The sequence below is a fragment of the Crocodylus porosus genome, unplaced genomic scaffold (assembly GCF_001723895.1).
Source record: "Crocodylus porosus isolate Cpor-Errol unplaced genomic scaffold, CroPor_comp1, whole genome shotgun sequence".
NCBI classification, from domain to species: domain Eukaryota; kingdom Metazoa; phylum Chordata; order Crocodylia; family Crocodylidae; genus Crocodylus; species Crocodylus porosus.
In genome coordinates this window covers 14,706,872-14,730,652 of record NW_017728947.1, presented here as the reverse complement: position 1 = coordinate 14,730,652, position 23,781 = coordinate 14,706,872, and the positions used below count along the sequence as shown (strand labels likewise).

The 23,781-nt window shown below is 42.0% G+C and overlaps 1 protein-coding gene across 4 annotated transcripts in view; it reads left to right on the top strand.

The window, feature by feature from the left end:
- SBF2 (SET binding factor 2) overlaps positions 1–12,841 on the top strand; it is a 489,875-nt gene extending 477,034 nt beyond the window's left edge. For all 4 annotated transcript variants that reach the window (XM_019551418.1, XM_019551417.1, XM_019551415.1 and 1 more), the window contains 4 exons: positions 2,265–2,458; positions 3,687–3,774; positions 9,176–9,307; positions 9,576–12,841. In XM_019551418.1, the coding sequence (XP_019406963.1) occupies positions 2,265–2,458; positions 3,687–3,774; positions 9,176–9,307; positions 9,576–9,674 (513 nt within the window). In that variant the 3' untranslated portion in view covers positions 9,675–12,841. The remainder of the gene's footprint in view (positions 1–2,264; positions 2,459–3,686; positions 3,775–9,175; positions 9,308–9,575) is intronic.
- The last annotated feature ends 10,940 nt before the right edge of the window (positions 12,842–23,781 follow it).

The window sequence follows — 23,781 nt, the reverse complement described above, 5'->3', positions numbered from 1 at the left end:
TTGCTGGGATCCTATGACCCCAGCTGACTTCCTGCCCTTTGGGCAGGGGGCTGGACTCGATGATCTCCTGAGGTCCCTTCCAGCCCTAATGTCTATGAAATTTATAGTGCAGGAGCCAGCACAGGTGCTGGCCCTGGGCTCTAGCTCCCCCTGGCTGCAAATCCGGGAGAAGCCAAGCAGGCTTATTTTGCCCCAGGTGGTACAATTTGCTCCACAACAAAGTGCATGTCCAGGCATGTGTGCTAAGGCAAAAAGCTCCAGCACAAATTTGCACTGCTTCTATTTGAGCTGCTGCAAGCTCATGTGCCTGCATGTGTGGCTGCAGCCCATCTGTTTAAAGCATGGTGTTATTTAAAATCACTATGTATACTTTTCATTAAATAGGTGCCGTTCAAGAGTATAACTACTGAATCTGAAAATCTGCTACTCTGCTTCCTAGCACAGGTTGGCCAACCTGTTGAACGGGTGTCACAGGTGGCACAAGCAGCCTCTGTGTGTGACATACAGCTGACTGAGAGGTGGACTAACAGAACAGTGGTAGATAGGGCAAGGAGCAGACACAAGAGCAGCAGCTTGGTCAAGAAACATGGGGCAGGGAGCAGAAAGCAAAGGAACAGATCAACTAGGGGAAAGAGATTGGAAGGGTCCTTCTGAGTTAATTCTGAGACATAACTGCCAAAAAGGTTGACCTCAGTGCTTTAGCATATCACTTTATAAAGCACTACATCACAGTGTAGTTCTGTAAAATAACACTGCGAACAGACTCTCTAAAAGTACCATCCGCAAGGATTCTCACTTTTGACTCCTAGATTTTTAGTGCAAGATTGGTGTGACTCTCACAGCTTCTAAATTACTTTGATCTTTGTGGGCACAAGGCATACCATTGTTTGATATCATACCACATCCCGCCTGGAATGCGTGAGGGTAATAGCTGTGCCTTTTGGGAACCATACACAATGTCCAGTAACGGACATCCTGCCTGCCATATCCTTTACTCTGCTGCCACTGACCTCCAGAAACCGATAGAATTCTGCTAACTTTGTGCAAAGGAGTTAAAGCATAAAAGTTTATAAATTCAGATCCGAGAAGCAGAATTACAGGGCAGTTTTCTGACGACCTGTTAAATCAGAGGTGGCCAACCTGTGGCAGAGGCTGCTTCTGTGTTTGGCACATGGCAGAGTGGGGAGGAGGCAGAAAAAAAGACATCAGATTAGGGAAGGGGTGTGGCTTACACTGGTATGCTTGCCAAAAAGATTGGTTTGGCTGTATTTAACTGTTTACTTGTAGGTGCAGGAAAACCAGTTAGTTCTTTAAGTTCATAGTAATCTCTGGGAGCAAGTACTTTTAAATGTGCATACAGGAGTCATCTGTAATGTGCAGTTCATGTGAAGTCAGAATTTTTCTGTAGCAAAAAGGTTGACACATTCTTCATTCTTTGTGGTCACTTTTATCCTTGCCAGGAATCTCAGAATTAAAAATAAAGGTTTAGCAACTCTTTATTTTTCAAGTATTCAGTTTAGCAACTCTTTATTTTTCAAGTATTCAGTTATCCATTTGCTGTTAGTGCTGCTATCTAATAACTAGTCAAAACACTCAGAGTAAAGCTGGAAGATCCTCTGTATCAAAGGACATGACCTTTAAATGTAGATTTGTATAAAAGGGGATTCTAAAATGAAGCAGTTCACCAAGAGCTAATCAATACAGCTTGCTTTGTGCAATTAAAATTTAAATGTTGGCCTCTGTATTCTTCAGACTATTTTTGAGTCACTGTTGAATTATGTTTATGAATGAGTGGAATGAATAAACAATAACTTCTTACTAATTCTAACTAATGGCTGGAAGAAGCATTAATGAGTTATATGAGTTAATGTGTCATATTCATTAATCAGTTAATGAATATGACACATATTTAAAAATATACTTTGCAGATTTATTTTACTGGAATAGCTTTTGTTAATAATAATAGCATTGTGTATAAGGAGATATCATATGGTATATTTTGGAAAAATAATTAGGTCTTGGTGATGAGACTAACTTCATTTTTTGGCTATTCAAGCTGTATAGCTAGCTGTCTGTGCTAATAATGGACAATGTGGATTAGCAAGAAGAGTTGTGGATTTGGGGAAATTTTGGCTGAAATACTTTTGGTAATGTATTCATTTGATAATTTGGTTGTTAATTCATCAGGTAATCAAGTTTTAGAGAGCTATTCTGTTCGAAACATGTCTAAAATCCTTAGCTGAAGTGTACATTTTTCTTTTTAGCTTCGGAGACATCCTTCTGGGTCCTCAGGGATATTATCTGCTAATCTCCATTCTTATCAGAAGAGGTCTTTGTTGCATCTTCCTGACAGTGGACTGGGTGAAGAACAAAGTATGAGCATTACTCCCTCTAATGGAGTGGACAGAAGAGCAACCACATTATACAATCAGTTCACATCAAGGCATGATGAAAATAGGTAAACTGGGTAATTGCTGGATCATTCTGAAACCTTATCTTCAGTAGGCTAGCAATTTACTACTATATTTCATACTATTAAAGTCAGATAAATTCAAGGAATCAAACAGCTGATATAATGATGAGGAATATAGTAGAAATGTGCATTTGTCCACCCTCAGTTTAAAAACTGAATTTTAATTTGGTGCTAGTGAGGCCTCATGTGGAGTACTGCATCCAGTTTTGGGCCCAACACCTCGAAAAAGAAGTGGACAGTTTGGAAAGAGGCCAACAAAGAGTATAAAAAATTATTAGAGTCCTGGGAAACATGATTTATGAGGAAAGGCTGCAAAAACTAGCGTTATTTACGCTGAGCAAGAGAAGACTATGAAGAGATTTGATGTCTTCAAAATACCTGAAGAGCAGTTCTAAAGAGGAAAAGATAGACTTCTCGGTGGCTGTAGGGGGTGGGGTTATGAGCAATGGCCTCAAAGTGCATCATGGGAAATTTAAGTTGGATATTATGGATATATTTCTGACTATGAGGGTGGTCAAGCATTGGAACAGGCTACCTAGAAAAGTTAGAAAAGGGCAAGTGCCAACCAGCAGTCGGTGACCACCCGCAGACACCACCAGCAGCAGCAATGGCGGCCAGTGGCGATGATGTCGATGGAGAGGGGTGGCGAGTGGCGACTGCCCACAGGCACCACCAGCATTGTTGGCAGCACTTTTTGCAGGGGATGCACCACCAAGCTTGGGGTGCACATGCACCTGCATGCACCCCCTACGTGTCGCCAACAGTCAGAGGTGAACCTGCACTGAGCAGGGAGCTAGATAGATGACTTTGTGAGGTCCCTTCTAGCCCTAATTTCCTATGATCCTATATACCTTAAGTTTTCTGCTGCTTTTTTGCTGCCAGTCACAGTTTTTGATTATGCTGAGTTGCATTTTGTCCCTTTTCTCTACCTTCAAATCAGAATAATCATGTTGTTAATACTTAAAAGTAAAATGAGGTGTATATGAGGCAGTCTACAGCTGTCTCATCCCAGAAGTAACTATGGTGTACTTGAGTGGGCCCACAGCACTGAGTGATTTATCTTATTTATGTTTATACCTGAAATAAAATGCTAAATAAAAGTGGTGACTGAAAAAATTCAGTTTGTCCTATGTGCCATGGAGTTCAGGATATAAAATCAACATTCACGTATTAAATCTTTTTGGTAACACCTCTGATCTCCTTACCTTTTAAGGTCATTTGAAGGTACACTTTACAAAAGAGGAGCTCTGTTAAAAGGTTGGAAACCCCGTTGGTTTGTACTGGATGTGACAAAACACCAGGTAAAATTTTCAGAAACTAGATTTTTAGCTTAATAACCTGTTACATTTTACTTATTAAGCATATTTAGTAGTTTGACAATAATGCAGTAGTGACTGTTTGCAGATGATATGTAGATATAGGTATCTGTATGAATATGTATGTGGGTGGGCGGGTGGGTAGATGAGTTTGTAGCATGTGTGTGGCTGATATACCTTCCTTCATATAAAGCTTCTGGGTTTTTTTTTAAAAACATAGGTAACACTATCTGGTGTACCATTCTAAAAAGACACTGTGATCTGGCAGTGGTCTGTTTGTTGAGCACAAACCCTTTGTTTCAAGGCATTTACAGCAGAAGATATTCCCCTTACAGGAGCGTTTTTTTAAAGGATGCCAGTTCCGGAAGAGTTGGGCCCTTGTTGCAGTGGTATAACTAGGGTAGGGTGAGCAGGGCACCAGCCTAAGACTTCCATGGCTGAGACTCCCCGGGGCACCTGAATTGCCTCCATGGAGTTATAGCCTTGTAGGGGACAGCTCTATGCTGCCCCTGCTCATCCATAGGAACCAGACAGGGCAGCACTATACCAAATACTGCATGTGGGGGGTGGGGCAGGGCAGGGTGTGAGTAGAGTCAGCAGAATGGTGCTGCCTCTCCCCAGAGAGTCTTTGCACAACCCGGCACCCAATATGTATGTATCATGGTTAGAGGGGGAGCAAACAGGGACACCAGGGTTGGCTACTAGGGAGCCCCAACACAGGGCTGCTGCTGGCAAAGCAGAGCTGCTGCTGTTACAGCAGCAGCACCAGTGGCAGTAGTAGCCCAAAAGCAATAGCTTTTCCCCTTGTCCATGTCCCCCACTGCTGCCTGCTTACAGTGGTTGGCATACCCTGCATCCCCCCACCCCAGCCATGGTGCTCAGTGAGCTTGCTACACCTCTGCCTTGTTGAGCTAGTTCTGTGGCATTGTCCAGCTTTTCCACGTATGCTGTAGAATTACCTTTGTCAAAGTTGTTTAAGACTCCCGTGCAAATTGCAGTCATTACTTTATGCTCCCAAACCAGGCATTTTACCACTTCTTGGTTTTCAGAGCACTTCGCGTTTGAGGCCTACCGTATAAAGATGGGTTAGAGTACAGTATACACTGTGGATAATTTTTTTAGCTAAATTGTCCTGGCACAAAGATCCACTGAGCTGTTATAGATGCTTGTAATGCAATAGCAACCTGCATATGTGATAATTTAATGGAGTTTTTGTGCTAAATTGTTTTCATATTTTGAGAACAAAGGATAGCTTGGCCCTAAAATCTGACAAGACAATATTCATTTTGTCTTTGGCTTTAATACAGCCAGAATTTCACTCAAATATGTTGTTTTTGATAGCTCCTTAAATGCCCAATTATTGATATCATTATAATTGTGTTGAATATGTCCTAGTTCAGTATCTTTAAAAATATTAACTAGTTGTGATTAATACTTGGGTTCCTCAGAGTACATGAAGATAGGTTCTTTTCCTTCATATATAAAAGGCCTTGCTTTTTAATAATTTGTGTCTATCCAAAACACATAAGGAGTATTGTCCATGTAACATAAATATGTAAGTAAAAGGGACAAATGGAAGTAAATTCAATTTAGAAGTACAGTCTCTTCTTTAATGGGAGGTTTTGTCTTTACTACTTATATCCAGTTCACAGGAATGTCTTTTTTTAGCTTGCAAATACCAGATTTTCTTTTGTGGAACTATTTTGGTATTGAAACTAATTTTTAGGGTAGTTATCATTGAAATCATAGTATCTTTGTAGAAAAACTACATTAAACCACTAAGTACAGTATAGAAAACATGTCAGTTTTATATGTAGTTTATAATTATCTAAAATTATATTTGAATTTTTGATGATCACTTTCCGTCCTTAACAATACAGGGCATAAATGCTTCTGTTAACTCTTTGGTGCAAGGCAAGTTGAGGTAGCCTTTTGCTAAGTTATGGATAGGTGCTGCATTTCCAGCAAGACATACTCCCTTTTAGCACCCAAAAAGAGAGTGTACAGGTGTTCAAGTGGTTTGTGAGGAGAATACTGTGATGACTCCACTACCGAGTGGTATCTGTTTTGAACAGCAACTTCTCTGGAGAGAGGAGTTTCCTAGTCCCAACTGTAACACCTTTACAGTCACCTTTTTCATCCCCTTCCTTTCCGTCCCCCCCTCCCCCCAAACGTGCCATCTGGAGTAGAGTAGTCAGGGTGAGGGAATGGGTTTGGGGTTAGCGTTACAGTAAGGAAATTTCTACTGCCACTTCAAAAGCCCTGGCAAGAACTGGGTTTCAAACTGTGGCAGCACAAAGGGTGGTAGATTTGAGGAGAGCAGAGCAGTTCTCAACCCTGCCCCTCTGCAGGGCAGAGGGATGTCCTTTGCAGTTGCTGCTTCTCAGTAGGTGCCAGTTGATCACTGACAGCCAGCCCCCCTACCCTGGTCCAAGGGGAGCCCAAGGAGCAGCCCCCTATTGCCCCCTGTTTGAAGAGCTCACCTTTGAGGTGAATGTGTAACTCTGCAGCCAGGGCGCTGGACCACCTATATGCTCCCCTTCTCAACATGTTTTCTCAGAACTTTCTTGGTGCTGCAGTTGAACACCTGTCCAGAGACTTAGTTTCCAGTGCAATAACGAATGAAAATCATGAGAGGAAATCACGAATCCTGTCACCTGTCCTTCTGCATTCTAAAAACTAGCTTCTACTTTTGCTGCTTTGCTGTTTTCTTCTATACAGAGCCATCCTAAGAGCAGCAAGTCCAGCCCTGCATGAATCAGTATAAGTGATTGGAAACCGGCTTAAACCTGTAACAGAGCATAAGTTCAGAACACATGAGCTGGCTTCAAAATGGCCAAACCCAGTTTAAGATAAACCTGGATGGGAAGTAGTATCAGGTTTGACTGATTTAGGTTAAACTGATCTATTGAATGTCTCAGATCCCCTCCTGACTCAGGTTAGCTTGCAGTCCTCTACCATCCCAAGATGCTTTGCAGCTCCCTGCAACTCCCATTCCCTCTTGTAGAGCAGCCCACTGTAGCATGACTCACGTTTTGCTGATCCAGCCCAGTGCCTAACTGGCCTCACCCCTGAGCTGTCACAGACCTTCCCGCACAGCTCCTCTGCCCAGCTGCAGCTCCCAGCTCCAGGCAGCACGCAGCCCAGAGCAGGGGTGGGCAGGGGGGCACGGGGAGCCAACATAGATGCTTCCCTCTGGGTCACACAGTCCTGGCTTGCCAGAACACTGGTCAGAGAGGTGTGGGGAGCCATCCCTTAGGATCTGCACAGCCCCAGCTTGGCCAGTGTGCAGCCCAGAGCTAGGGTGGGGCAGGGGGCATGGGGACACCCAACACAAATACTTCTCTCAGGGTCCATATTGATTCCCCCTGCCAGCTCCGGGCTTCCTGCTGGGTGAGCCAGGGCTTTGCACACCCTAAGGTCCATTAGGGTCCATTAGGCCTGTTCAGAGCTTCATATGCTGATTCGATTCAGAGGAGATTCGGCCTGATTTGGTGGCTGAATCTCTGAATCAAATTAGGGGACCAATTAAAAGGTCTGAATCGATTCAAAGCTCTCTGAATTGATTCAAAAAAGATTTGGAGAGCTTTGGCAATTCAGGCAGTCCCCCGCTGGCTGCAGCAGGGAGCTGGACCCAGATTCTGTGCTGGTAAGTAGGGGACAAAGCAGGGGAGGCTTGTGGAAGAGAGAGGGGACCATGGGGGGACCCCCACCAGGCCCCAGCCCCCCTGAGCACCCCCCCAAACCCTGCCTGCTGTCCCAGCCCCTGCATGGCTGCCTTGCCCTCCCCAGCTCCTGGTTGTTTAAAAAAAAGCCCCCACTCACCGGCTGCTGCCAGGCAGGGGTTGGGGGTCGATCTCCACTGCCCCCTATTGCCCCACACTGCATGGGGGGGCTCTGCCACAAGTTTCCCAACCCCTGCCCTCTCTTCTAGCCCCCCCATAGCTGCCCCACCTGCTCTAGCTCCAACCCTTTAAAAAAAAAAACCCCCAAACTCACCAACTGCTACAGTGGCCTCAGGGCAGTGGGGGGCAGCGGGGATTGCCCCCGCACCAGGCAGCAGCCAGTGAGTTGGGGTTTTTATTTGATTTTATTTTTTTAAGGGCTGGGAGCTGGGGCGGGAGGGACTACGGGAGTGGGTGGGGGTCAGGAGGCTCGTGGCAGAGCCCCCCACGTGGTGTGGGCAGCGGGGATCACCTCCTGCCCAGCAGCAGCCAGTGGGCGTGGGCTTTTTTTTTTTCAAAGAGCTGGGACGGGCGGGGCTCGGAGAGTGGGCAGGGGACAGGACCTGTTTGATTCAGAGATTCGGCTGCTGCCAAATCAACCGAATCTCTGAATTATACGGCCAAATCGATTTGGGAGTGATTTGAATCACCAAATCGAATCACTGTCCCCTGAATCAGCCAAATCCGAATCCAAAGCGAATGCTAGCCGCTTCACAGAGGCCTAGTGTCCACATTGGCATGCTACACCCCCCCTGCCTGCTCCAGCCAGAAGCCGAAACTGGGCAGAGGGGCCGTGGTCTGGCAGAGCTGAAGCCAGTTCCCTTCCCTGCCCAACTCCAGCCTAGGGCTCAGCGTGGGGAGGGTGCATGATGACAGCAAAGGGTTGGGGGCATGTACTCCACAGCCAATCGAGGAGGGCCCCAGCTCTGCGATGTTCAGCTGCCCTCAGCAACGTCTGGCAAGCAGAGAGTAACCTCGAGCTTCTGGTCTTGGCCAGCGCAGGCATTTGTTTGCTCCCTCCCACAGAGGAGAGATGTGTGTCTGTTCTCTCCTGATCCAGTCTACGCAGCTTAGAGAAACCCACATGGATTGAATCAGTTCGCCCTCAGGCTTTTTGACTACGAAGCCTTGAGGATTCCCCCAGTGTTTCCTGTGCCAACTACAAAACTCCCTCAACAGAGGGGTGTCATAAACATCCCTACCACCTAGTGATGCAACTGTGGGAATGGACCTAAGGGCTTACGTCACTCAGCCAAACTCCAACATTTGCAAATTCTGCATCAGAACCAGCCCAGCAGCCAGTTGTCTATGAGGATTTGGGTCATGCAAAGATGGTTTGGAAACCAACCAAATTTTGTCCACCCTCAGAATCCTCTAAATCAGCCATCAGGAACATTTTCCAGCAATGAGCCAGAATGATCCAGCGATCCGATCTAAGATGGGCCAGCACTAGAACCCAGCTGCTGCGGCTGCTTCTTCCCTTTGCCCAACCACAGCGCAGCTTGGGTGAAGCCCCTTAGTGCCAATTGCTGCTGACATCTTTCAGCTCCTAGATTGTGCCAAGCATAGCAAGAACAAACATGAAGTTCTGGCCCTAAAAGGCATATTGTTTGTTGATTTGTTTGGAAACTGCATGTGGTTTTCCCTCTCTTGTGCCCTAGCTGAGATATTATGACTCTGGTGAAGACACAAGCTGTAAGGGACACATAGATCTTGCAGAAGTAGAAACAGTGATTCCCACTTCCCCAACAATTGGAGCTCCAAAGCATGCTAGTGAAAAAGCGTTTTTTGATGTAAGTACATTTACTCTACTGGCTTTTGTTTAGAGACATCTCTTTTGTTAATGTTTTTGTGCTGCCTGCTGAAGAGTTACAGGAGAAAAACTGTTGCAAACCTAGCAAATAGTCGTCATTCTGAATGCACAGTGAAAATTCAGAACCTTTGTTTATTATAACAAAAAAGGAACAGTTTGGATATAATATATATGAAAAAAAGTTGTGAATTACTTACTGTATCTTATCTGTTTATTTTTCTATCTGATACTCTATTTCCATTTTACAGCTCAAGACAAGTAAACGTGTGTACAATTTCTGTGCTCAAGATGCACAGAGCGCTCAGCAATGGATGGACAAAATCCAGAGCTGTATTTCAGATGCGTAACAAGGAATACCATTCCACTGCCGACTGTAGGAAAGAAATGCTTTCAGCACCTCATTGTATAAGAAGATATTTTCTTAAATGCTACTGCTGAGCAAGCAAACCTTCTTTTCATTTCAGCCATAAATTCTCATAATATGTTGAAGTATCATCTGTTTAAATATTATAACCACTATAACTATATTTTTTCTCCATCAGGGAGGACCTCTTGAATTAATAACCCAATTAGCTGTAGTGTTGTTCTTTCCAGTATGTCTCCTAGCTAAATGAGCCTGCTGTATTGCACAGGAATTAATCTACCATCAGAAACTGTTTTTCTAATTACAGAGTTGCTCAAATTGTCCAGTTTTAACTTGTCCAGTATCAACTGTAGATATTTTCCTTCAAGTAGAGTTGTATTTTCACCAGGTTTATGTAAGAGTAACAAACCTAAACAGTCTTGTTTTCAGCGTAGTCAAGTATATGGGGAACCATTTCTGCAGTTTTGAAAAAATAGTTACATTTTTTAATTCAGTGACATGCATACCAGATTGGCAAATGTGTTGGACACTTCTTTTTTTTTTAAGACCAAAAAGTGAAATCTAATATTTTATTTTCAAAGAAAGGTTTCTTCTGAATCTTCTAGCTGCTTTCAAACCCTTTTCTCTACCAAGAAGTTTACTATTAATTTATGGCATTTCAATTCTGTGTTTATCTACAATAGGACAATAGATGACAATAGCAAGAAGAAATTGGTCACAAACTGACTTTTGTAGGAGAAATTCTCTCCATGAAGTTGTATGTGTTAATTTATGTGCTGTTCTGCTCACTGTAAAATTTAAAAAAAAAATAACACAGTGATAATGCACTAAACAATAAAGCAAGCACTTGCACTGAAATCTTTGAAATGCAGACATTTTGAAGGACAGAGGTAAGTTATTTATAGCAGAACAATAGTAGCTAGTTAACAACATTTACAATTATTAAATATGTACATAATTGGATTTGATGTGTTGTGATTTGATACTTTAAAAACATTTTTGCACATAAATTGGAAGACGGTTTTTAGATTTTTACATTTGATAACATTGTATGTGTTCAATTTAAAATCTCTGAGGAATGTTGGTTTTTTTTATGTAGCCCAAAATTGATAGTGGTTTACATGCTACAACTTGTGATGACATTGTGATGTCTTTAGAAAGCTAACCCATTTTTTTGTTTTGAAATGTTAATATGTTAAATAGCAAACTAATATTTCAGAGAGTTTGTATATATGATTTAATATTTTCTGTTTTTTTCTAGACATTTTACTTGTAATTTAATAGAAACTAACCCAACTGACTTCATTTTTAAGATTTGAGTTCTTAAATGAGTTGTCCTTTTTTAACCATTGTTCCTCTTTTGACAAAATAATTCAAATTTCACATTGTACACAGAGTAGGAAATGTAGCTGTTTTTAATACATTTGAAATTTCAAAACGAAGGAATGAAGGAGTTTTCTAGCATTTTTCAATTGATAAATATCCACCTGTGAGAATGGTATTTGCACATTTGTATTTTTCTTTGTATATGAAGTACTTTTATATGTACTTTGTAAAATACTGATCCCATTGTTTCCTAGGGTTTTGAAAATGTACACTTCTTATTTTGTAACTAGGTTATTTTAACTATTTTATGTATGTTTCATGACTTATGTATGCTAACCATCTTGTAATAAATACACGTCTCAAGGAAAAAAAATCACCTTTACTATAAAAGGGTGTATAGTTACTCTATAATACCCACAGAATAAAGATCTTACTATATCTTGCACCATCTAGCCATGGGATGAAGAAAAATCCCCAAATATCATGTATTAAAACCAGTGGGTTCTTGTGTATATGTATATATTTACTACACCAAAGGCTTGTGTTTTGAGCAAATTTAACTCAAATGCCTCCACACCAGAAACTGAGGAAATCAGATTTTAAAGCAATGTTTTCATTCATGCCAACTTCCATGTATGTACCTTATCCAGAGACCTAGTACTAAACTCTTAAATAATCCAGAGAGACATAATTATTGTACTAAAACCTTAAATAATAATAATGTTAAGAAACCAGAGCTTTCACATCATAAAGTATCATTATTCACCTTTAGCTGAACTCACAAAAGCAGTCGTATCTTATATATGTACTTAATTTTGTGTTTCAATTAAGCAGTAAAAAATCAGAGGTGAGATGTGCATCTGACTTGCACATGCATCAAATAAACATGAGTCTATCTGGCGAGTGGGGTTAGAACAAAAAGGGATTATGTTACAGAGGTGAGTAGACTGAGACTTTTGTGGATATTGTGTTGTGGGGTTGGGGTATGAAGCATGTAAACTGAGCTTCCTCTACATGTTAATGATGACTTATGAGTTGATCTCAATTTTTAGTATTTGTATTGATGGGAAATGCATCTGAGCAACATTAACACAAAGCGTTCCAAATTAAAAGGAAAATCCACACAGGAGTGTTAATTGTAAAGTCAGATTTGTGTTGGATGTGGATGAAGAGACTGTATAAGAGTCCTTTGGTGTAGAGGCATAGAATTTGCAGGGGCCATGGGTTTCTACTGTCAGCAAGATAAAAGAGAATGAGAGAGCAGATTCAGGGTCAGGAAGCAGGTAGAAAAGGCAGGGAGAACATGAAGTAAGAGTAGCATGAGATTTGAGGGGCAGCAAGAGAGATGGGTAGGCATGGGGCAGGACAAGGAAGCTTTCTACCGGTGGCAGGAGATTCCCTATGCTGAAGGAATCCCAGCCCGTTTTCTGTGTAGATTCCCCAACATAGAGAAATTCTCCAGACTTTCTATGGGAAAAATCCTATAGAACAACACTTCCTCTATCATTCAACACTTGTAATCCCCTTCTATGAACTATCAGACTCCCTTGGAAGAAGGCGATCCATTATCATGGGACATATTTATAGAGCACAGAGTACCTTGCCATTTGCTTCTTCTCTTGTGGCACCACATAAGATGGAATTTTTTTTAATTCAGAGTTTGGTATTTGTAAGCACTGATACCGCAATGTCATATTACTGACCTCTCATTCATATCCAAAACATGATGATGTTTTAACAGAATTTTTTACTGATAAAAATAAGCAAACCCATGTTTTAGTACTTTAGAATTATGCTGATCAATAAAATATTTTGGCATCTCTACTTTGTGGGTCAGTACTTGTGCAATAAAATCATAAACAGCTATCGAACACAGGACCAGATGTTAAAAACTTAGTGTCACGTTCTGCACCCATAATTATTTGTATCTGATACTTTGCAAAAAAGCACATGTACACACAAAAATGTTGCGATCTTGTCCAAACATAGTTCTTTTGCCTTTTCATCTTGTAATCTTGGACTCTGTGTGAGTAACTGCACCACATTTCTCATTTTTCACGTTCATGATCATTTAAATATTTTGTCTGTTTATGATTACCCTGCGGTCACTTTGGAGGGTCAGAACACTGCCATGGATCTACTAGTTCCCTGTTTATGCTGACGTTCATGTTAAGGATCACTCTCTCACCTACTTCCTGGCTCACTGCCTGTATGATATGGCCCAGTGCCAGAATTCGAGCTACTGTGTAAGGTAAAATTGAACTCAGAATTCAGACCCTCATTCAGCAAATTATCATCCTTGGGTGTTTTTCATGTGCTGAATTTTTCTTAATTGATAATTGAATAAGGACACTCCAAAGTTAAATTTCCTCTATTTTTTAAGTAATTTCTTTCTATGATTGACTTTTAAACATGTTAGTTTATTGGAATATATGTTAAACATTAGAGTATCTTTCATGTTTGCTTTCACAGCAGAGAACCTTAAAACTTTACATTTGGCTGCTTAATCTTAGACTCAATTCTCCACATTGACTGTTCCTCCTTTGCTTAAATGATAGCAAAAGTATGTTTGGTCCTTTCAACCACCTTACTGATTGAACAGTGAAATGTCCAGTATATGAATACAAAATGAACAGTATATCATTAACAGAGAGAGAGAGAGTAGTTAGCCATGTTTGTCTGAAGTCAGGAGGCAGGGGATGGGTGGCATCTAATGTACAGACATTCAGAGAAGTTTAAGAGGAGTTAGATCTGCTTTTAAATGGCCATTTGATCTAAGGTAAATTGGGATGGGGGCTACCAGGGGCTTTGGGAGGGATCAGGAGTGTTAGTGGGGTCCATGGCAGGTTGGAGGGATTGCAGAGCTAGCAGAGTCCATAGTGTGGCTTGGGGGAATCAGGACCCAGTGGGCTCCACATGGAGATTTGTGAGGATCATGTGGGCTAGCAGAGACCACAGGGGGTTGGTGTGGTCTGGAAGCATTTGCCAGGATCAGAGGGTGTATAGCAGGTTCTCCAAATCTGCTAAAACCCCCAGACCCTCCCAGCCACCGCCTGAAGTTGCCAAACTACACCCAATCCTGCAAACTGATCCCAGAGCCATTTTTACCAGCATTCATTGGTCCCAGGAGGCTGAATAAAATAAGTCCGTGGGGGAAGAAGTGAGCAAATTGGAGGGGGCTGGCCTGGAGGTTTATGGCTCTGCAGGGTTGCAGGGGTTGGCTGGATTGGGGTGGGGGACTCTTCCATCCCAGACCAGGAGCTATTTTTAACCCTCTGATACCACCCATCCCTAGTAGAACAATCCCCCCCCTTAGTGAACCAACCCCCTCAATACTGCTTACCCTCCACACTGACTGACTTGCATTGGCTGCCAGCTCTAGCAAACACTGGTAAAACTAGTACCAGGAGTGGTTTGCCAGGATCAGGGTGTCTAGCTGATCCATGGGGGAGGAACCAAGGAGATAAAAATAGCCCAGTGCGATGGGAGGGGAGGGGTAGGAAAAGTGCACCCCCAGGGCTGGGACCAGGAGCTGGGCTGGGAATATGTACAGAAATTCATTTAGATTTGTCTTGCTGGACCCAATCTAAGTTAGACTATCTCAAAGGTATGGTTAATTTAGTTTGGGTTGGCCATTTTTTGCCCAGTCTAACTTTCCTGAACTTCTGTACAGTTTACACTTAGATCAGCCTAACTACGAAGCTAAGTTTAAGGTCTGCATCTGGACAAACTAAGATCGGGTGACCATTTTTAATATGATCTCACCTCCCCCAACCTCCCTGAATGTCTGTAAATAGCATGAGAGACTAACTGGTTGAAAGAGGCATAAGCTTTTGTGGGAAACAGCCTACTTCTTCAGATGCTATGAATGGACTGTTGTTAATGGAGTCAGCTTTTTGCCCCTCAGCATTAATTTTATTAACGTTTTCCAATAAGCCTTCCTGCTATTTGACTTTGTGTCTCCTTTCAGTTTATTTTTCTGCTCTAACTTGGAATCCTTCCTGTCTTGGCAGATGCGTGTGCAGTAAACTGAGCTCACTGTCTATGTGCATCATAGTACTATAATAATGGATGCTGTCTTAAAAATAGCAGCCCTACTCACTACTGCAACTAAATGAGATTCCCCTTAAGCACACGCAAAAAAAAAGGCCTGTGTATTTGGAACTGGGACTCTGACTCTGAGGCCAGGTTTGATTTAGCTAGCAGCACTAATGCATATGCAGCCTTTTGTGTGTAAAGACTGATGCTGTAGTCAGGGGTCACAGCTTCCTCCTGAGTCCTATCTGCAGCTCCTGAGCAGTGAAAGAGATTGAAGCTGAAGGACTGTATGTTGTCTTTAGAAAGCCCCCAGACTATGATAGACTCGGTACAGAGTAACAAAGCAATTTTAAATGCAAATTCTACCATGTAATGTGTGTTTTTTTAAATGGCTAGGTCTATTTATTACTGGTAAGAGCTGACGTTTTATTACACATTTCTGGCCACCGCATTTGTCATATAAATGTGATTTTGTTTTAATAGTCACCTCATGCTTGTTTCGTCTTTGATTCAAAATATTGCTTGCTGACAAGATCTAATCAGAAGTTGTGTTTTGTCCAATTTTCTCATCCATCACTGGTTTCAAGCCACCTTTCATCTGGGAGTTTGGTTTGAGCATCTTAGGCCACAAACAAGGCTAGAAATATAGTCCAGAAGCTGAAGCATACATGTGTCCCAGCTGAGAGCTACAAAGAAGAACAGAAACAGTGCAGGGAGAGGTGGAAGCATTCTTCCTTGTTCCATGAAAGTCTACCCCCCCCATGTGCCACGCAAGAAAAGAAGTTGAATAGACTACATGCCATACTGCTTAAATGGGCAGTAAACACTGATAGGGCCTAAGGAACCAGAGGGCTACATTTCAAAGTGGGCAGTAGGGGTGTGCGAAATAGGCCATATTTGATTCAGATTCAGCCCGAATCAGGGGCAGCGATTCAATTCATTGATTCGGTTCACTGTCCCCAATTCGATTTGCCAAATCTGAATCTGAAGATTCAATCCTGACTCAGAGAATCAGTGATTCAGCCATAGAAACAGCTTTAAATGTTTTTCTACATACCTCAAAGTACCAGGCGCAGTTCATGTATGCTGCGATGGTGGGGCAGATCAAGCATCCCACAGGAGTGCGGGGAGGAGGGGGTCCCATGTGCTTGGTGGCAAACCCAGAAGTGGACCAAAAGGACTTCCAGTTCACTTCCAGGTCTGCCGCTGAGTGCGTGTCGCCCCCCGGCTTGGCGATCAGCTGTGGGAGGACTCCAGGTGGCCCCCCAGACCCAGGAAGCACCAATCACTGAGCCAAGGGGCTGCAGGGTGGACCCCTGGCATGCTCCCCAGTGGACCGGAAGTGCTTCTGGTCCACTTCCGGGTCTGCTACCAAGTGCACTGGGGACCCCCCGCACGCCCATGGGACACTCCATCTGCCCCAGCATCTCAGCTTCACAAGCCGCTTGGTACCTTGAGGTATGTAGAAAAAACATTTACAGCTGTGTCTATGACCAAATCATTGAATGTTTCCAAATCTCTCTGAATTGATTCGGAGGGTTCTGATTTGATTTGGAGAGATTAAAGGGTCTCCTGATTCGATTTGAATTTAGAGATTCAGCGGCCAAATCTCCACTGAATTGAATCAGCGGCCGAAGCATCACACAGCCCTAGTAGGCACCTTTTAAACACCTTGTAAACATTCATACCATGAACATGACAAAACTTGTGAAAGCTAGGGATCTTATAGAACCAAGAGACAGCCTGAGAGGGATGAAAACCAGCCCAGGAAAACATTCTGAGTAGAAAAAGCAATGTTGTTGTCAAGGCAACCAAGAGGGAGAAGGAGTATGGATTACCCATAAAAGTGCAGGTAAAGATGAAACCTGTGGGACCTCCACCCACTGCAAACCCCCAGAAAACTTCTGAATGCCTGGCTGCAGGGAGACACTATGTCCTCAGGACTATGTTAGACTTAGCAAAGTTTCTGTTGTGTCTTGACTTAGGCTACGCTTTGCCCTTCTTCTTGGTCTTATTTTGTTGTCTTAGTCTAGACCAAGTTTTCTGCTTGCCTTATGCTTAAAATAGGAAATTGCTGTACTCAATAAATGTTTTCTTCAAGAGCATTTTCATGCAATTTTAATGACTTCAGTGTCACTACCTAAAGTCTAATAGCAAGGTTAGATAATATGCACATGCATGCTAATCAGCTGATTGGTGTGGTGAGCAGGAGAATTTTCCCATGCAAAGTCCCCATAGGTCTCCCTGACAACTGACCCCTGGGTGGGCTGACAGGAAACTAGTGCTTACCCTCCCTCTTCCTTGGCTTTTCTCCCAGTCCAAATGGTGACACTTGTTCATGGCCTCAGTTTGCCAATTCGTGAAGTAAATTACGAATGGTCTTGCGTTGTGGGAGGTGAGTGACAGATCCTAACTTCAAGTATCTCCTTTTTGATTGAGATATTTCTTGTTTGTGTGTTCTCCAGAAGATATTTTCAGTTCCTTTCCTCTTAGTTTAATAAGCAATGACAGATGTGAAAACTGATGGTGATCAAATGGCTACACTGTATCTGTTTGAAAAGAGATACTATGTTAGGTAATTATACTAAGCTATTAATCTTGCTTTGCTTTCAGCTTCCCCCACGTGTACAAACACACACGGACACACAGCCACACACACACACACACACAGAGTACAGTCTCAGATTAAATGAGATTTATGTAAGACAGGGCACATCTACACGTGCATATTAATGTGATGCAATAAAGTCTGGCGCTTATCACACCAGAGTTTATTGCTCCTGGGTGCACCACTTGAATGTGTGCCCAGGCCCCCAGGTCTTTAAGTTGGGTTGGAGCAGTCAGCAGACAGCCCCCCCCCACTCAAGCACCCTCATGCCCCAGCCAGCCGAGACAACATCAACACTTGTGCTGCTGTAGAGTAGAAAACTCTGCAGTAGGATAGTTACAGCGGAGTTAATTATTTTACTCCAGCCTAATAAGGGTACACATGTAGATGTGTGACATTTACTATGGAGCTAATTAATCTACTCTGCAGTAAATGTCTCATGTAGATGTGCCCACAGTATGAAAGTTGTAGCTTGCATATTGGTATTCTTCTGAGTTTCTTGTTGTTTAACAGACCTCATTTACAGTTCAAGTCAGCACTTATACAGGGAATCCTGCAATAAAAGTTCTTTATTAAAGCATCACCTGTCCCAAATAATTCCCACATTATCATCAAGCATTTTTAATGTTAAAATAACTTTATTAAGAACACTTTCCTCTTTGACAATCAGGATCAATTCTGGATGTTATCTAAATTTACTATTATCTTTTTGGAGTGAACAGACCAAACTAAATTGTAGCATCCAAAGAGAACTCATGCTTTAAATGCTGATTCTGCAAACACTGTCATGCTAAAGAGAAAATCTGCAGGTGGTAGTAAGTGTAGCTCTCTTGAGGGGAATGAAGCCTATGCTAACTTATACCTGCTGCAGGTCAAATATCTATGATGCTTGCCAGAAGAATATGGAAGTTTTCAATATCACTAAGCCAGGAAGATACTGCTAACCAGAGGCAGCACATCAAGGTGGCATAGGGGGCACACGCCCTCCACAGATTTCTGTGCTGATGGCAGGCACGGGGCTGCAACCTGGTTGGAACCAGCACCCAGCAGTGGTGGGGTTGAGGGCAGCGACTGTGCAGAGTTACTCTATCCTATCAATACTTGCACATCACCTATGCTGCTAACAAGAGCTCATAGTGGAGGACTGTGTGCACCAAGAAGGCAGGGACACTGTACAGAGCTGGTTGAGAGAGACGGATGTGAAGACAGAAAAGAATATAATAGCAAATCTCAAGTGCAATTAATGCTTCAGCTTCATCCTGTGGTCTTAGGTCTTAAATTTCACTACGCATATATTTGGACAATATAAACATTTTCACAGTTGCAGGATGTAGAGCATCTGAATTGCTCTTACGCTAATTATCCAAATAAATTCAAAATGATAATTTGAAAAATCCATGAATTCATGTAGGCATCAAGTTAAATTCAATTAATCGCCCAAGTAAGGTCACTCTCATGTTTAAGCACCAGAAGATCAAGCCACATTTTGTGCATACTGCAGTGCCAGACAACAGTTGAATAGAATCAACTTTCCATTTTTAACTTCTGTGTGTCCCGGCCAGGGGTCAGCAACTTATATGCCCCGTGCCAGAGGTTTGATCTAGTGCAGGAAGATCTGCGGTGCCATAGCAACAAAGCTTGGCAACCAAGACAAAGCCTGCAACAGCAGCCTGTCCTTGCCCTACACACAAATCAGGGGGCACACTCAGGAGGGTCGTGCATGTGCTCGGGAGGACAGTGGCAGGAGCCACCCTTCCCTGTCCCCAGGCCCCCCAGAATGAGCCACTTGTGGCTCCATCCTATGCCCCGCCCTGGCTGGGCAGCACGTGTTCGCGCCCCTTCGCTTTGGCACCCAGGCTTTCTCCCCCCTGCTGCAGCACTGAAGATCCAACCCAGCCTGGGGCAGCACAGGATCTGGCTGCATGGAGCTTCACTGAGCCACCCATCCCCTCTGCAGCACCCTTCTCTGCAGCTTTTCCTGCTGCTTCCTCCTACCTGTACCTATCCTCGCTACAAAGAGGTATGGTACCTGTAGCACAGGTAGCTTGAGCTCTGGGACATAGAGAGGGGGAGAGAGGACAGAGATTTGCAACCCACCGCAGGGATCCAGGCTGCAGGCTCTAGTTTAGGACAGCAAAATGGTGCCAACTCCTGATCTAGGCTGTAATTGACAGATGTTTACCCTGACAAATTTGACTTTATTAGGCATTGACATTTAAATAATTTTATAATAAAATATCCAAGTATTTTTTTCAAGAGTTCTATTAAAAAGGAAATAGTTAATCAAATAAGAATAAGGTAGAGCTGGAATTTGCAAGGGAACCTTCAGGGAATTATGCATTTCAGTGGAGTTTGAGGATATAACTCCCTTAGGCATCTTTGAAAATCTGAACGTTTATGGGATTTCCTTAAGTTTTTCAAATGAAATGCATTTATTTAAAATATCCCTCTCATTTTTAGTGCCTTCTTAACTCAAAAATCTCTGCAGTTTTAAGAAGAAATATGTTTAAAATCTTCAGAAATTGTTCCTGCTCTCCTGTGTTTTAGATCCCTGGAACCAGGTGTTCCTTTCTTCATTACCTTAATCAATTTTTGACAAAATATGTCAAAATTAACTTGACTTTAATTTTCTACTTTAGACTCCTCACTCAAAAGTAAAGCCTCCAGTCTGGCTCCTTTTGTGGTATGAGTATGCAGCAATGCCTGAAAACCTGGAAGATATCCCATCGAGTGATGATGACCCAGAGCCAGGAATAAATTGAAGAGTTAGTTATGGTATGTAAAAGTTATGTCATTGACCATAGTGTGTATTACGTACATTAAGGATGTCAACATGGCCTAAAGGTCACATTACAGTCTCAGAATGTAACAGGCAGTTGCAGTCATAGCAGCCAAACATTTGTTTTAACTCTAAAATGACTAGTTCTTCCACCCTCTCTTCCTCAAAATAACTATTCATTTGACAGTTTTGTTCATTTACTGATTCTGAGATGGCTGGAGACAAATGAATTTTAAAAAAGATACTAATATGTATTAATATACATTGGTGACCTTTGCAATTGTTGTTAGTTTCCACACAGCTGATCAAATATTGGTATATGGGACAAGTTTCTCTTGGCACAAGATTAAAAGGCAGCTGTAGCTATTTCCTGTTATATCTAATACGTTTTAATCCCAAGAACACTGTGCTCAGATTTTTTGTCATGGGAGTGGATTTTTCCATTTTTGTGACCAAAAATAAAAATAATGAACATTGTCACTGTCAGCAAGGTGAAATATACCCTAGCAACTCTCCTGTAGACTATAAACAGAAGTTTTTTAGTAGCTTTTGTCACAAGGAACTTTATAAAAATAAGTCTCTCCCCTCTCCTAAAGCAACATGTGCATCTTGCTTCTACAGTGTGCAAATCCCTCCTGAAAAGAACAGTTCTGCAAATCTATCCACTTTTCCTGTTCCAAGTGGCAAGTACCACTTCTGAGTAAAACATTTACCAGTGTTGTGTATGCCTGAATTGTTTTGTCTGTCTGAATTAAACTTATAAAATCCTCAGGGGTGTGGACTGTGTCTGCTTATTTGGTTGTACAAAGCTAAAAACATTTAACCTCTTTCAGAGAGAGAGAGAGAGAGAGAGAGAGAGAGTGTGTGTCATGTTCTAGATACAGGTTCTTTTCCAGCTACTGAGGTTTGCAACAGGACGTCCAATAATAAATAATGTTTAAGCCCCACCCCACATCCCCCAGTTTGTTTGTTTTTATTGTTAATTTAAATCTGAATTACATGGGGGTCAGATGCAGCCTTCAATTAGTTTGCTATTTTTCCACCTACTGGGATGATCTCAGTTATTCCAAAATGAAACAGTTTAAAATTCCCTATTTTACCTATATTTCTTCTTACAAGCAGTGAACTAAAGATATCAGTGGATTGGATTGTGTGAATGCTAGCAGAAAATGTCTAGCCATGTTTTGATAGATTTAAGTCCTACTTAGCCTTCACCTACTTAGAGTGTAATGGATGAAGATTTCCTGTGCACTTCATCCTCTGAGTAACCTTAATACTTTGTTCCCCTACTTTTCCTCTTCCTTCACCTCCTTTTTGTGCGTTTGTGATCTGTACTTATTTAGTCATGGATAAATTTATTTTAAATGCTTTGGAGGCTGGGACTCTGGTTAATTGCTTCTGTGAGGTACCTAGAATACTTCCAGGTGTTGTGATATAATAAAAGCTGAAAAAGGAATGTTCTTCATTAAGTTGTATAAAGTTTTGTGAAATTAGGGGCTCGTTCAAGCTGCATATTCAGATTTTTAAGCATTTAAAAGTTCAGAGATGTTTAAATTGGGGGCTTTGGTTTGATCCATTATAAGAGGCTGTTTTGTAAAGCTGGGATCTGAGCCTGAATTTCAAACACTCTCAGCATTTGACATACCATTATCTCTGCTTGAAACTAGATTAACAGCATAATAGAAGGAGGTTAACAAGAAGCCAACATAAAGTGGGCTGAACTCTGGTCACTGAAAATGCCATTACTAATATTACTATAAGTGTATGTCCAGTAGAACATCACAGCTCTGTTTATCAGGCACAGATACGCACAGTCAAATGATTATCAGCTGCCAGAGATGAGTACAAAGGATGCGCTGTCAGGTTTCTATTTTAATTTCCAAATTTGGAGCTGCTATTTCCAAGGTGAAACTACTTATGTTACATGGATAATTCCATGCAGTGTCTCAAAATGTGGGGTAATTATTAGTATGTAATTCAAACCCCTAAACTAGAATATGGATGCTTTAGGATTAAGTATAACATTAGTAATACTGCTTTTCTCCAATAGCAGTGTCATTGTGGGTTTTCTTGCATTTTCTTTCATATTAAGTATATGGTTCACTGTCAGGGACAAGATACTGGGTTAGGTAAACCACTGTCTGATCTGGCTTGGCAATGACTAGACTACAGTCTTTTACATAATTACTATTTAATAATATTATATTAAACTATTAGATAACTTTAATTATGACACAAATTCCAGTGCTGTGCCTGAAATAAACATGCAGGTCCATCTAGAACTAAATCACGCTGCATATGTTGGATGTTTTTCAAACCACAAACCATGGCCAACAGATGTCTTAGATTATGTACACAGGGAAAAAGTAAAGCTAAACAGTATGCACCCATAACTTTAAAAAATAGAACTGGTCCCAAATCTCTCCTGTCCCTCTTTTGCTCTAATAAAGCACTTCAGGAGATTAGTAGTACTAAAAGATTTTGGTTTTCTCTCTCCTGGAAGGAATACTATACATAAATTCACTGCTTATTCATTTTTTTACAACCCACTTAGACAGGGTCAAACACGCGATCCTTACTGTTTTGAATAATAAAACATCTTTTAAAGACCCGGTTGGCCATATTCATAGCACGCAAGGTAAAATATACCCTCTCTATATATGACTGTGCTTTTCTCTTGATATACAGTTTGTGTGTCTGATCTTGCAAGAAACTTAAGCTGCATCGGCACGTCACCACAAACATGCTACTGAATGTATAATTTGGCTGTTTGAGCATTGTTTTTATTTTAAAAATATTTAGCCATTGTCATAAGGGGAAGACATTAGGTCAAAATCAATCAACTTACTTATACCAGCTATTAGTTTGGTCTGTTTTCTTATATTATTTTGCTTAACTACCCAGATTGTTGTTAATAATACTGCCTCATACAGATAAAGCCTCCATTCTCATTTACATGAAGGCCCTTTCCTGTTGCTCTGACATAGTTTAATTATACCTACTGCTAAACTAAGGTGAAAGGACCTTAGTATAAATTTGAAGTGAGAATCAGGCCCTATATTTTGAATAGTAATATATATATTATATAGGGCTGCTCGAGACACGGCAGCATCAGTTCCTCCAGTCCGGCTGGAGAACAGGTACGAAGCCCTGGAGGAGGAGGACGGAGAGAACAAAACTGGGGAGGAGGCAACTCCACACTCACCGCATCCCGTGCAAGCTGAAGGAGGCAAGAAGGCCAGGAGGAAGAAGCATCGCGTGATCGTCATTGGTGACTCCATCCTGAGAGGTATGGAGGGCCCCATCTGTTGCCAGGACCCCTCGGCACGCGAAGTATAC